The sequence below is a fragment of the Melozone crissalis genome, unplaced genomic scaffold, assembly GCF_028551555.1.
Source record: "Melozone crissalis strain CALT ecotype California unplaced genomic scaffold, PUWL_Pcris_2 ptg000027l_1, whole genome shotgun sequence".
Classification (NCBI taxonomy): domain Eukaryota; kingdom Metazoa; phylum Chordata; class Aves; order Passeriformes; family Passerellidae; genus Melozone; species Melozone crissalis.
Window position 1 is genome coordinate 65,155,848 of NW_026535805.1, and position 15,693 is coordinate 65,171,540.

Here is a 15,693-nt window from a genome sequence, read left to right on the forward strand (position 1 = left end):
AAATCTCACATACAGAAGATTGCTCATTGCCCTTTATGTATGTTTCATAAATGACCCCTGTGTTCAGCTGTTTCAGCCTGGTTAAAAACACATCTGGTTTTGTTGTCTTTCCTGTTTTGTTAAAAGTCAAAATGCTTTTCCATATGAAGAATAGAAAAATTTCTTAGTTATAAAAATCTGCCTTGTAGATTTTTGAATAATGATAGCATTTCCTTCTTACAAAGCAAAGAATTATTCCTCTTTATAATAATAAAAAGAACAGATTGACTTTAGATTTCAATTGACAAATCATACAACAGAATTACTGGTTTATTATGGCAAAAAGTAGGAGTTCCACTGAAGTGCACAAGTTTTCTTGTCTTATTTCACTTTCTACCTTTCTTTGTCTTGTCAGAGATGATGAGTAATTGCTGGATTTACTGCTGCTCTTTATTTGTGCAAAGAGCACTCGAGCTTCAAATATTTCAAACAAGAAACTTTTGGTACTTTGTTTCAGGCTCTCTAGTGCAAGAAGTGTATTTTGAATTTGTTTTCTTTTTTTAAAGTAATCAGTGTAGGCTTTCATGATTACTCAAATGTAAATCTTTAAAAGTTTCACACTTTTTGGTTTTGTTTTGTGGAGTTTTTTTTTTTTTGTAAGCTGAAGTAAAAAATTTCTTTAACCTTTTGTTTTACGTCAAAACCCTTGAGGTTTCACATGGACCCAGGAGGACAATGGACAATGAACCCTGGAGGAAGTGATTCAGATAAGATGCAAGTCATCCTTACAAGTGTAAACTGATTTGGGAAGATTTTTCTTAACTATTTCTCAGTTAGTGAACAGCCTATCTCCTCTGTCAGATATTGTTCTTTTTCTTTGTTTGTTTGTTTAATTCAGGAATACAGCCTTATACAAATTATGATCAAACATTTTAATCCCACTGAATTTCATTAGAAGAGTTAATATACATTCTTAATCTGAATGCTTTCAGTCTATTAGACCTATGTTTATGAACTCTTGTATTTTAAGACCAGAGAAACAATTATGCTGTCTGTTGCTTCTCTACTGACAACATTAATCTCTTATTATGCACTTCTCATTATGTCCTTTAATCTTCAACGAGAATACTAAACAGCACTGGGCAAAGCACTAAATTCTGTGCTTTATAGTGGAAATAACTCTTTAAAATGTTAACAGAAATCTCTGTGTGAGACTGGAAGTTCTCTTTTGACTAAGGATATTGTTCACCAAGATCTCCCAAAATACCAAAATGATGTGATTTATGTCTGAAAAGATTTTGTCTTTACCCAGAACTTGTATGCTTTGGTCAGGTCATATATCTTTGCTTTCTATGTTCAAATTATCTTTGTACATTTAAATTTACATTTAAAGACAGTGTCTGTTAGCTTAGTAACAATTCAGTCTATGCCAGGCTACTAAAATTAAGTTCCACGGTCTATAATTATAAAGACGTCATCCTTTTTATCTTTGAGTGGAAGTATTTAATATAGCCCAGTGTTTTTGTATGATTACAAATTTTACTGAGAGAATCAGTATTTTTATTTGTATTTCATCCAAACCAAAAATATTCTGTCTTTCTCAGGTATCTATGATCCATTAAATACAATTCTACATTCATAAACATGAAATAAGGAGACTTAAGTTATGACATTGCTTTGTCTTTGCTACCAGGAGTTTAATGCCAGTAGTTGCCATCCCTTCCAAAGAGCAACAGGGAAGCAACAGGCTTCAATCACTGTGTTTAAATTCAAACTCCTGACTCAGTTGTCAGATCTGTCCAAGTTCCACTGCTGGCAATAAAGAGATGTCTCTGCAGGACAGTCAGGCTGCAATCTTGCCTTATGTCAGTGTTCATTGACTCTAAGATCAACATGGGTAGAAAAGCATCCTAATTGAATTCTCTCAGTGATTTCTACAAATCTAGGCAGCTGAAGGATTTCCTTCTTTTCTATGGACTGTTGCTGCCTTTCTAAGACACTCTTGACTTCACAGTCTGGTGAGCAGGACAGTTCTTAGGGTCTTTATTTTAAAAATTTCCATGGATTTTCAGTCTGTCTGAAATTACTTTTTCTTACTAATTTGTATTCCAAAAGCTGCATATTTTTGATCTTCAAAGTCCCCTAACTAGTCCTATTTAATTTTTCCACTGGAGAGGTTGGATTTGCTTTGTTTTGGTGTCAAGTACCTAATGTTTCTCCTTTATTTACCTGAAGACCATCCAAGACCTATTTAGATCATGAAAGTGTGATATGTTTTTAAATATCTTTAGTCTTATCATTAGCTATATATTATCAAACTGGACATTTGCTTTCCCAACAGCATCTGAACCTTCTAGTTCTGATAGTAGACTGATCTTGAAGCTCAGTCTGTGAGCTTTGAGATAAACTGCAGAAAACTTCTTTATTCTTAAAATTCCCCAGTATATCAGCTGGCAGATGACAACTGATGCAGATGTTACTTCATCTTCTACCTTCTATAAATTTTCCTTTTCAGATGTTTAACTAATCTTTTTACAAAATACATCTGTTCTGATCTGAGCAGATTAGTGTAGGATTTCAGACCACCACATTACATTTGTGGTGGTGTTCAATTTATCCTTTGTTAAAAAGTCTTATTCAACAGAAGAAATGAAGATATACTGTCCAATGTGAAGGGTTGTGGCCCGTTTTGGCAATAACAAAACCAACTGTTTTGAGTTAGGGCTTCATTTTGTGTGAAAAGTTGCTTTCCTATGTTGTGCAATTTTTAAGTAGCTGCTTTGTGAAAACATCTACTCAAAAAAAATCATTTTACATCAGATATTTTTAGTTTCTCCACCCTTTTACTGGTCCCACTGGCATTTCTACAAGTTCTTAATACAAATGCTTACAGTAAAAGCAACCTAATTCACTACAATAAATCTTGGAGAATCAAACTAGTATCAAATAGATATATGTGCTTTGCTTCACATTTCCTCAGTCTTTCAAGTTGTTTTGTTTAAATCTACTGTTAGATTAATTCTCCATGGCCTAGATTTTGAGGAGTGATTCATAGAGAATTAAGATTGCACTATAATTCTCCATCAGGTTTTTTATTATCCAATTTATGTAATAGTTGCATTTTTTAAACCTTGTGGAAAACAGGATTTTCTGAATATATGGACATGGCTTCCATATACAAATAGAAATGCCAATTTCTTTATGGAAAGGGTTTTATATATTGGAACAGGCTGCCCAGGGAGGTGGTGGGAGGGTCATCAACCCTGGAATTTTTCAGGAAATGACTGAATATGGTATTTAGTGCCATGGTCTAGTTGACAAGGGGGTGTTTGGTCAAAGGTTGGATCTGAAGATATCAGGGGTCTTTTCCAACATAAATTATTCTGTGATTATTTGTGATTCTGTAAATGGATCAACTTGACACTTGCAGTGTAACAGTAGCTAACTTCTGGGACATAAAACTGTCCACAGAGAAAAAGAATTCTTAGGTCACTTTTAAACATTCACTTTTTCTGCAGAAAATTAAATGTTATATAGCTAATTAAATGGGTATAGCTAATCTGGGGACATATTAGTTCAGCTGAGGGTGGGGGAAAGCAGAATTTCAGGCTTTTTTATTTATTTACTGCTACTGCTAAGATATTCTTTATTAACAATAAAAGTTAAAAAAAAAGGAGACAGAAGGAATTTCTTCATTTAGGCTGTCTGAAAGCTGATGCATTTTGTCCTGCACCTCTCAGCAGTGACATTTCTCCCTGTTTTACCTGAAAGAGAAACCAACAACATGAGCTGGTAATTTGGCACATTGACATATTTGAGTTTTAAAAAACTCAGAAAGTCAGATCTGTGTACTTAAAGCTGCCACTGAACATATGGTTCTCATATTTACCAGTCTAAGGTGATAAAACCTTCCCAAGATTTCAGACCTTTGTTTCTAAGAAACAACCTAAGAATGAAAAAACAATGGGCCATTGTGTTATTGTACAAAAAAACTCAAAAAAATCTGTATTATGTAAGATGACTATAGCAGTTACTAAACAAAGGAGGATAGCAGAAACTTTTCACATATTGCTTTCATGAGACACCAGAGACTTTGTGATACTCAGGGAAACTTGAAGCAGCACATTGCTTTGAGGAAAAAATTCCCCTGACCAGAATTAGTTCATTCTTCAGGAACCTTTCAGTATGATCCTTTTTCTCACCATACTAAATATAGAAGTGTCTAAGGGTGTTCAAAAATGCCTTCATGCCGAGCCTCTTACAGACCCATGGGTCTGTTCCCATCTGAACGAGTTTACTTTCTGAGTGGACAGCAAGGAGGTTATGTGGGAAACAGAAGAAGAATGAACAATATGTTGGCAGCAAATAGCATGTAGTTCTTTAGTGGGTGCTGTTGTTACAGTAGGAAAGTAATGCATTTATTAAAGAATGGGACATACAGCAAGGAAAGCACAGGGAAGGGGAATTGTGGATAACGTGTTCAAGAATGATCTGTAGATATTGGTTTTGATCTGAATTTTTTTTTTTGTCAGTAATCCTCTTCTTTTTTTATGTCTTAAATGATATTAAGCCATTAAGACAAACGTAAGTTTTTCCTAACAGAGAAATTATAATATTTTAATATACACAAAAGTTCAACACAATTAAGGGTAGTCCAAGATACCTATTTTTTTGTAATCAGAGCAACCTTCCATTTGTTTCTCTAGTTGCTCATTTAAGCAGTGTTTATAGAACTTTTGCAGTAATTTGTGTTAATACTTCAGGTATTCAATCTAAATTCCAGAAAAATACTTTATAAATATTACCGAGATTCTGATTTAATTTGTTTTGGTGCAAATTAAGAGAAACATTATGGAAAATTACTCCTTCCCATGTTCAGTTGCTTTCATGGCTAATTCTGCTAATACCAGACTTAGCTGAGAAATGCCTATGGCGTCCTTTATTTAGACTTTCCCTTCGGTTTTAGCAGACTCTGCTTCTAGCAGTTGATCATGTAGTTTGTTCCTGCCTCAGCTTGGCCCATTATAACTTTTAGCTTTAAAGCTTCTGTGAACAGAAATGAGAAAACTTCTATTTTCTCATTGTCTCCTCTATCAAGCGCTGTTGCAGTTTTATTTTGTTTTGCTTTTCTGTCTTAAATGGGACTCTTTCCAAATACTCACTGTGTTTGAAAGGCTAAATAAAGTGAACTGGAAGAAAGACATTCTTCATGCTGCCAAGATCTCCTCTTCAGATCTTAGGAGAAGATTTCTCTCATAGCTCATTTTCAGGCTTGAGATTTTTGCTCTGTTGTGGAAGGAGTTTAGGGTCTGGTGATACATTCAGATTCCCCAGATCTGGAAATAAGACTCATCAACCTATAAAGCATATCTGCAAATTTGGAATTAAATTGAAAATTCTCTTTCAGATGGCAGAAATAACAAGTAATAATGGCTGGGATAGATGAGGTACCCACAAAGCGGTTTTTCTGTCATTGTTTTCTTCCTATGTAGCTGCCCTGTTTGCCCAGAAAATAATTAAAAGCCAAGAGAGTGAAAATTTCAGAAGTGAAAAGAATAAAGTAGCACTATATGGGTTTGTTAAAGTTGTATTTATTCCTTTGTTTCACACTAAAAAGCTGGTCTGTGGGTTATCACATTCTCTGCATCTAACTAGCTTAAATATTCTGTCACTGAGATTTATTCATCTGCCATCAACCAGTTCCAGAGGGATCAGACTGAATGTATGACTTGCCTTTACCAATTCAGAAAACACTGCCAAACCATGTTAATATTGTAACTGCTGAAATATGCTGTTGTTTATGTGTAATTTCTTGTCTGTTTTCAGACTGTAGAACCAGAGGACAGTTTAATGCATTTTCGTATCACTTTCGGGGAAGACGTTCTCTTGACTACAGCTTTCAGGAGGACAAGCCCCTGAAGAAAATGAAAATGTCCAAATCAGTAAGGTGAGGCTTTTTTTAAAAAAGAATTATAAAAAACCATTTTTTTTCAAAATGGAATGAAACGGAATGATTTCTTTGGGAGCACATGCCACTTTTTTTCCAGTTCCTGCTTTCTCTAGTTTATGATTGATGTGTTTTATTCTGACACTTCTGCATATCTACTAACAATAAACCACTTTTTTTCAAGCTCAAATTTGTGTAAAATTCTTTGTGAGTAGTATAAGTATAGTACTTTTGTTCTTCCTGCAGTTTTCATGAAAAAAAAGTCACTAATGAAGCGTAATTTGGAGATATGAAATGCCACATTCCTACAGCGCCTGCAGTAACTTAATTAATCTAAATTATTTCATTTCCTATTTGGACCTTCTAGATTCTCCTGTAGAAATAGGAGGATACCAAGTGGTGATTTCAGTTGTATAAAAATTTGTGATAATGATAAGGATTGCTTCTGCAGGAATGGAGAACAGCAGTGCTAATAATATTGCTTATAAGTCCCGAATCCTCAAAATATAGCAAGGAAGTAAATCACAGTTTCAGTCACAAATTATCAGCTGTACAGGTCCCTGTGCTTTCATGGGAATGAAAACTTACCTACAAATTAGTGACATGAAATGAGTTCTGCTCAGACCATTTCTTGTGAGGATCCTTCATGATGAACAAATTTGAGACACCTGAATTACAGCTCTTTCTATTCAGCATGCACTCTTTTATCAAATAAAACTTTCTATTTGAGTGATGATGATGATGATCTAGCAGAGTGTACCCACTCTGCCAAGGAAAGCATCTAGACAGATACATAGAGAGGTAAATGAATTTCAGCAATTTCAATTACTCTGGAGGTGTTATAGTACTTGAAGGAATACCATGATTATGTTCCACTCAATTGAGAGGAATCTGTCCCAAAATAAAAGATCCTTTAGGTGTTAGGATTTTAGACAAGAGAAAACAGCAGCTATGGATAAGCTGGTCTATAGATAATATGAAAAGGAAGGTTCCTTTGAAGTAATCCATGAAGAAGGATGTTTTGTCCATCTTTGCAAAGGAACTGCTAGAAAAATTTACGAAACAGCAATTGACTTTTTAAGGGTGCATAGTCCCATAATTCTAAAGTTGTAATAGGAGTAAAATTAAGTCAAAATGAAAGCAAGAAAAAAAAACCCCTTGCATTTAAGTACCAGCTCGTTTGACTGTGTTTCAGTCCAATTACTAATTAGGACTACAAAATAGTAGATTTACAATATTTCATTTGTAGCATAAATAAAGCTAGAGCAACCTCAGTCACTGAACATTCCCATGAGTTCTCATGCTCAGTGTTGTATTTAAATTGCATTTGTGGTTTTTTCTTCCTTTTTTTTAGCTTCTCATTTTCAATAACTTGGACAGGTGGGGAAGATTAAATATTTTGTTATACAATAGCAGCTGGTTTACTTGAACTTTGGCATGTTATGTTGTTTAGAGTTCTTTTTCTCTAATTTAGATTAAAAACTATGGGAAACTGAGTAGCTTGAACCCCTGCCAGGAAGTGCTGCTTTAATTTATGCAGAAAGATTATAAATCCTGAGCGCTGATATATGAGAATTTCTTTGCCAGTTCATTCTTTGGGTATCCCTTAGTACTGGAGATGGCATGCTAACCAAATAGTAATGCCTGTAATTATTAATGGATTCAAGAATCCTTAAAAAAGTAAATGGATTCAAGGATCGTAATGTAATAAGAGACTTAAAAATTAGTGTTATCCATACTTTTGAATGCCTGTTTATTCAAGGGGTACCAGATAATATATTGTTAGTTACAGACAGTTCCTTTTGTTACTCTTTCTCATTAACAGATTGAGTTGATTAACACAATTTAGTGTTATATATCTGTTATGAGATATTAGCTGGAAAGACAAAACACTACAGACAAAAGACTTTAGTTTTTGTGTACTATAAGCAGTATTGGTGTCAATTGTTAGTTAAAAAAATATTCATACCTAGAAGTACTTCTCATTTATTTATGAAATGCAGCTTTCTCCTCTTTAAAGTCATATTTCTTAAAATACATGTTTTGGTACAAGTCTGTAGAGGAAGAATCTATGGTTCAGAATGTGAAATGTGAATTTCATATTGGAGGGAACACTATTTAAGACTCCCTTACTTTAGCCTGCTTTCCTGTTGGAGATCAGGGGTGAATTTAATGTGATGCTGTATAGTGTCACTGGTGACAACTTTTTGCGTATCCCTGCATGAAATACATAATTTTTCTAAGTATAAGAAATTCCCTGATGGTGTTGATGCTGACAGTAATCTGGAGCTCACCTGTCCTGAGTCTGTCTTCAGCACCAGCTGTTGTGGTTCATATTCCTACATTTGTTGGTTGCTTTTCTTCTACATTTTTGTTAAGTGTCCTAAAATATCTAGCCAAATAAAAAGGATTTAGATGAATATCCTGACTTTGCATTTATTTGTTGCAGTTCTGTGAAACAGAGTAAATATTTTCGAAATGCAACATCCACATCTGATGAAAATAGAAATGTACCTGCAGTGAATGACTTCAAAGAATTTGTTTTGGAAATGCAAAAAACTATTTCAAGCCTCAGAAATCAGGTAAGATGCTATAATGAATTTATTGTAGTCTATAATGTCTGATTGTAGATTTAATTAATAATGTTTTCCTATAATCTGTTTTACATTTTTTAATATTTAGACATCCCCTGCAGAAAATACCCACCACATAGTACCTCAAACAAAAACCAACAGAGAAGATGGTGTGGTATTCTTTATTTCTGTGTTCTTTTGAAATCATACTGAAATATTCTACAGCTGGACCCTCTTGACTTTTGAACCTGAAGCCTTGTGTAACCACTGTATACTAAACACAGAATTAATCTTCTAAAAATTTGTTTTTAGTGTTAATAAAATATTTTTTACCATTTGAAATGTGTACAATTTTTGTAAAGCAATGATTAAAATGCAGACTTCAGAAGAAGTAATGTGCCAGACTACAGCTATAAACAGACTTAAGCTTTAGATCACTTAGAGAAGACTTTACAATGTTTGCAGGTAAACTCTATTCAGCCATAGTGGAATCCCATTTTTAAAATGTACACCAAACAGAAGTTATTTAAAAATTCAAGTAAACATTTTTAATTAAGGTGCTTTTAAAAAAAAAAAAATTAAAATTCACTTCCTTTCCAAAACATTTTTGACAGTTTAAATTTGTCTTTTTGTAGATGAAACATGAAGATTTTTCTCTTTGTATGCTCTAGCTGAGTATTTCAATGGTAGGAAAGATGTATTTTCTGTTAGCTTTCTTTTGAAAGATTATCTTCATATGTTTTGCCTATGTTTCTAATCTTTTAGCATTATAAAAACTAAGCAGTGAGAAGAAAAACCCAGACAAGTACAACAAGGATTATATAACATGTATCATAAGAGAAAAAACAGAATACTTTACACAAATAAAAACTTTTTTTGATTCAGTTGCTAACTTTTTTTAATGTTTTCAAGATAAAAAAACTTGAATCACGCCTCAGTAATTCTGATTGCACTGATGAAGAGGGTAAATCATATTCCAGCAATGAAACCTGGAAAAGGGACCCTTGTACTGTGTGTGAATGCAAAGTAAGTATTTGGAAATTAATTTAGTGATAGAAATGATAATTTTGCTTCTAAAACAGCAGTTCCAGTTTTGTACCTGATAATTTCTGTGTAATGCTTGCAAAATTTTTTTATGGTTCTCAGGGTTTTGTTTGCAGAAAATTATATTATTCAGACATCCCTGCCCTAGACATTATTTTTCAATCCAGCTGTTATCTATTATATTTCTGTTTTCATGGATGTGTAGTTACATGGGGAAATTTAATTGCAAAGTGAAACACTTTGGAAAAAATCCAACCAAATGCATAAAAATCAATAAAAGCTCATCTGACTTATTGCTAGATTGTAATTTTCTTCTATTAAAGAGAAAGTTTTAAAAAGGTAGTAGAAAAATATGTTAGTGCTTAGTCCCCAGGTCACAACATTCTGTGACCCCAGTCACACCTGAATGTTGGACAAAAGCATATAGGCTGCTTTATCAAAAAATGAGCTAATCCAGAGAGTGCTTTCACCTTCTCAATGTAAGGTTATACTGAAGCAGACTCTGTGCAATTTCCATATTAATCAGGTTCTTACAGAGAAGGAATGAGAATATTTTCTGCAATAACATGAAAAATGTATTTTCTGTTTGGAACACGTAGCTAAGTTTGTTTTTGTTCTGTCATTTTTCCCTGGCACAGGGTGGTCAGATTACCTGTTTTGTGGAATCGTGCCCGCCTGCTGACTGTGAAGCACCTGTGAAGGGTAAAGGAGATTGCTGTCCAGTCTGCTTACAACAAAATACTAATAAAAAGAAGCCATAACTCTGCATTTTAAGAATTTAGGGTGCATACTCCTCAAGTCATATCAGTGCCTGCTGATGGCAAAAACAGGTAACTGCAGTCCTAACAACAGCAAGAAATAGAGATTTACAATATTCTAATGGTGCTGTAACAGTATAACATAATGTATCATTTTATTTTCTGCCCGTGAAGGTGAATCACAATGCAAAAATTAACAAAAGGGAAAATAGCAAACAGGTCAAAGTTAATTGTGTATTATACTTCTCAGGTTAGACAAACTCGAACTGGTGCTACTTTAAAAGAACACTGTCGGGTAGTTTTAGGTACCCAAAATGACTGGGTTTAGGATTTACTCTAAAATGAACACTTTGTTTCCTATCTTTACTTAGCAACATTAAGTAAATGTCCCTTTCTAGTACCAGTCTGTCTTGATACTTAACTTTTTGCTGTTATTTAGTAAAATGCCGGGAAAAGGAAAACACGAGGTCACTGTGCCTAAGCAATGCCATATCCAGGCCAGTTTCTGCAAACATCAATGCATGGAAATTCTGTTAAATCACACTACCCCTGCTGGGCCTGGACCAGCAAGGAAATAAAGAAAGCTACTTGACACCTTTCAACATCCTTTCCTTAATTTAAGGAGCAAAATTAACCAAATTTTCAAAGCAATAAAAGCTAGAATTAGTAAGGAAATATAAATAGCTGTAATTGGAAGAAAGCAAAAGCAACTGAATGTGTATTATAGATATAATTGACAGTGTTCCTCATTCCAGGGAAACATGCATGACAGAGTAGCATTTGATCTTAAAAATTAGCAGAATCCTTTTGTCAAAACATTTATAATTGCTTTATGAAATTTTTTGTTTGTTTGTTTCATTTATTTTAAATTTTTTAACATAACCATCCAGGTCAGTTTGAAAGCATGCTTATCTTTATCTCAGATCAGCTCATATAATTTTATGGCCCTGTTTTGAAAATGTGAAAAGATGTCACATGCCATTTTGTATACAAAGATTCCTACTGATTCATTGTGCATGTTGTCAATAGACATATGTTCCTGATTATATTGTGGCACTGTTGAAAAAAGGAAAAATCAAAATCAAGCAACATGATTAATTGTGGATTGACTACTTTTTCTGACAAGGTGTTTGATTTTTTTCCCAGTTTCATCTAATGAATATATATATATATTTACCTCAATATTTTTATCATTCGTGTTAAAAATGGTCCATCAATGGACTTCATCTCCCATTTAAATGTTTAACATTATAGAGTATATGTCTACACTAGCATTTCAAAGTTGTGTACTTTATAGGATGCAAACTGTGTGTTTTTGACCAGGAATTAGATTGAGTGAAGGACAACTATCATACCTCATTTTACAGTTTTTATTCTGTTTATTCAGAATTGATTCTTTCCCTGAATACTTAATTTGTTAGATATTATTGCCTTGTCCTTTAGTCCAAAGCCAGGACTCACAAGAACCAGAACTGGTTACATGGTTCACTGACTTCTGAGCTTAAGTGTTGAAATTCAAGGGACAGTGATTGGGGTATCAAAGAAATCTGCACAAAATAAAACCTTCATATGTTAAGTATTTCAGATTATGCAAACAGACTGAGTACTTAATTATTGCATGGTAGAACAAATACCTGTCTAATAACTAACCTAGCACAGCAATATGAAATCCACTATCATATTTTGGCACATAATTTCTCTGATTACTAACATGAATAATTTCTAATTTGATAAACTGTTACCATGACACACATTCAAACTTTGTTGTAACTTTAAAGCTTACTACAGAAACTTTGTTTCATGCTATGGTAGAATCAATATGTACATGTGAGTGCTGTGTTAAAGGTGTGTGGTACACATGGAATTGCAATTTATATTTTTAAGAATATTTTAATTGATTTTATATTCAATGTTTTGATTTATGTAATGTTCTTTGTTAATACTTCTAGAAATTGGGTGGCGAGCATGTTTGAGTATCACATGGTTCCTAAAGATTGCCATTCCTGTATTCCTTTGATACTCTGTGTTTTGTTGACTTTTCTTGAGAGTCCAAACCACATCTCGTCCTGTAATTCCAACTCAGATGGAGCTCCCATTGACCTATAGCAGAAATTCCTCAAAGAGGAAGGGCTGCACAGCTAAACCAAATATAATTTAACTGTCAAAACAGTTAAATAAGGCAGTAATACATCCAGCTGGTTACTTGCATTCTTTCTTTTCAATTTTATAATAAGTAAATTTTCTCAAGATTTCTGCTTATAGGAGAAGAGAGTTTCCATTTTATACATTATAAAATAGTACCTTATAGCTGATTGTTCCTTTTCTCCAGCCTCCAAAGTGGGAGGTTTTCTTCGTTGTTCACTGTTTATTCATTTGGTATATAAAATGGGCTTAGGAGTCTGGATATGCTTAAACAAATGTAACAAGTCTAATATTGAGTTATTTTTCACCATCCATTGTTTATAAACCAGGAAAAAAAGGTCTTTATCCACAGTGTAAAATGTAATCAGTCATGGATTGTACTAGTTCAGTTTTATTGCAGTGTCTTTAGAATCAGCCTTGACTTCAACATTTCTGAAACAGTAGCCAATGGCTAGCTGACCATTTGCTCAGTATCCACTGTGAGAATATTGCTGTAATATGATGCAAATTTTACATATTTATTTTCTTTTTTTAATGTTACCTAAAACAAAGTTGTCATTGTTGTTATTTTAATCAGTAAATTTACCAAAGAACTGTTTGCACTGTATAATGAATGCTTTACAGTTAAAATAAAATGGGCCACATTTCCAAGTAAATTTCAAGATTTCTTCTTGCACATGTATTCTTTAAATTATTTGCTGAAGTTCCAATGTTAGCCTTTGATAAGATTCATATTACTTATCTTAAGCAGGATTGTCATAATCAAGAGTGTTTCTGAGAAGTAAGCAATGGGCTAATGAGTCATGTAGATTCAGTAGTTTATGTAATATTACAACACATAGAATTAAAATGTCTCTTCACTGTTTTCTTCTAGATGATTGGAAAAAGATACCACAGGCTTAGGAAGAATATTTAAACATGCACTTATTTCTTAGCAAAATGCATTTTTTAGACCTTAGTGCTGATTTTTTTTTATGGGAATGCCATAACAGTTAAATACAAACACATGCAAATTTAAGCCTGTTTTTACAGTTCTTCATGTCTCCAAATAGGTCCAGTCATGGCTTGCCTTCCCAAGCACTTGATTCTACATTCATTCTTTTTTCACATCATTTTACCAATGGATATTCAGGTTCATGCAATCTCAGCTCAAAATGAATCTTCTGTGCAAGAGATCTTCTTTACCTCATTTATTCTTTTTATCTTGGGACATGAATTACTGCTGGACACATGATGAGTTGCTCTCATCCTCTAGTGAAGTGTTAGGATCTCTAGGACACTAGGTCAGTTCCTTTTTCAGATTTACTTGAAATTCATTTGAAGAATTTTGTGATACAGTATCACTGAAATTAATATAATTGTAAGTTACCTTACTTTGATATGGGAGAAGTTAAAGAAGGATTCCAAGAGATGAGGGTAAGAATGGTGTTCAGTTGCATTTAATTGCACTTCACTATAGTTTATATGGTTTACGGTTTTTTATAAGGCAAATCTAGAAAAGCAAAACTGCAATAGGTCATTTGTGTGTTTTCCAGCAGGCTGCTGAAATATACCGCTGCTCACCCACACTCAGTGTTAATTGCCTAGAAGTTTGCCAACAAACCACAAAATGTAGACATTTAGAATAAAACCCTTGCACTGATACTGATATATTTTGAGGAAGACTCAGTTGCATTTGAAATAAATAAAATTTTTTTGTTAGTTCTTTTAGTTGATTACAGCTAAGAATAATTTGGTTGCAGTATGATTAAAGTCATCTTTATTGAGAATGACCTCCCATAGTCATTAAATTTGTTTTGTAAAATAATATTTTGCTGCCATAGCCTATATCATTATATCATCTAAAGTATTTCTCCTCATATTTTCTTTCAAATCCTCAACTAGCTTCATGCTTTATGTCTGTAGTAAGTACCAAATCAGAAATCTTTGTAGAGAGATCATTAGACATGTTGGACTGTTCCATGGTTTTAGTTTGAAAACTAGATTAAGGTATCAAAAGCTGGTATATGTGACTAATTTTCTCAAAGCATCTACATTATTCTGTTGTTGTATTGTTCAAATAGTTTAAGTTATGCATAAGCAGTGTAATAAAATTATAAAATTACCAGGAGAAGAAAAGACTGCATGTCCTCTAATGGTCTCTCATCTACAGCATGGGGTTCAGTGAATTATATTTCAGAATTCACTGGACTAATTCTTGGTTTGTATAAGAAAAAATATAAGATTAAACTGTCCATCCAATATATGATTAAACTGTGTCAACAAAAAATACTAATATGAGCATATGTACATATCTCATTCATGCTGGAAGTTTGTCAGGCTCCCAGCAGAATGAAGCATTTTATCCTTAAAACTAATGTGAACCAATAAATTGCTAAATGCTTAATGAATTGCTCAATACTAATACAGTCCTGACCAGCTTTGGATCATGATGTCAGGAGATTGTTTGAGTGGCGAAGAAGCAGCGTTGTCGCTTAACAGCATATTTTAAAGCCAACATACTAAGAATACCAGACTCATGTTTTGCAGTTGTTCTGGCTGCCTAGTTCATAGAGCCACAGAATCAGCTGAGTTGGAAGGCACCCACAAGGATCACTGAGTCCAGCTCCTGGCCCTGCATTTCCAAGATTTCCACCATGTTCCCGAGAGCACTGTCCAAATGATTCTTGAGCTCTGGTGCTGTGACCACTTTCCTGGGGAGTCTGTTCCAGTGCCCAAACACCCTCTGGGTGAAGAACCTTTTCCTGATATACAACCTAAACCTTGCTGAGACAGTTTCATGCCATTTCCTTGAGTCCTGTCTTTCATGACATGGTTTGTTACTTTCCTTTTTTTCTCACTTAGCCTGCTACGACATGGTAAGGAAACCTCTGCACCTCCAGCATAACTTCTCCTTTTCTTTTGGGCCCAATGAATTTGCTGTCCAGCTGGAAGTGTTATGAATGGTCCTTTCACGGGGCTTAAGCATTACAGCCTGCTAACAGATGGAGCAGAGTACAGATCAGATATGTGTAAGTTACAAGAAGATCTGGCTAGCTGTGTTTGGCTGAAAAGCTATGAATTAAATATCTGTTTAGATTCAGAAAAGGAACAAACAGAACAGCAATTCCTGCAATAAGGGAACAAACTTAATTGTTGCATTTGGTAAAGATGTTCGTGGTTTTTTGATGCCTCCCTCAGTGACACAGCTTTACATTCCCACAAGTCATGTGCTGTTGCTTATTTGCCAAAACAAATCTCATTATTTACT

General features: G+C 34.0%; 1 protein-coding gene across 1 annotated transcript in view; it reads left to right on the forward strand.

The window, feature by feature from the left end:
• PXDN (peroxidasin) overlaps positions 1-13,076 on the forward strand; it is an 83,351-nt gene extending 70,275 nt beyond the window's left edge. The window contains exons 20-23 of the mRNA XM_054279337.1: positions 5,806-5,926; positions 8,376-8,508; positions 9,412-9,525; positions 10,182-13,076. Of these exons, the coding sequence (XP_054135312.1) occupies positions 5,806-5,926; positions 8,376-8,508; positions 9,412-9,525; positions 10,182-10,304 (491 nt within the window). The 3' untranslated portion in view covers positions 10,305-13,076. The remainder of the gene's footprint in view (positions 1-5,805; positions 5,927-8,375; positions 8,509-9,411; positions 9,526-10,181) is intronic.
• Positions 13,077-15,693: the final 2,617 nt, after the last annotated feature.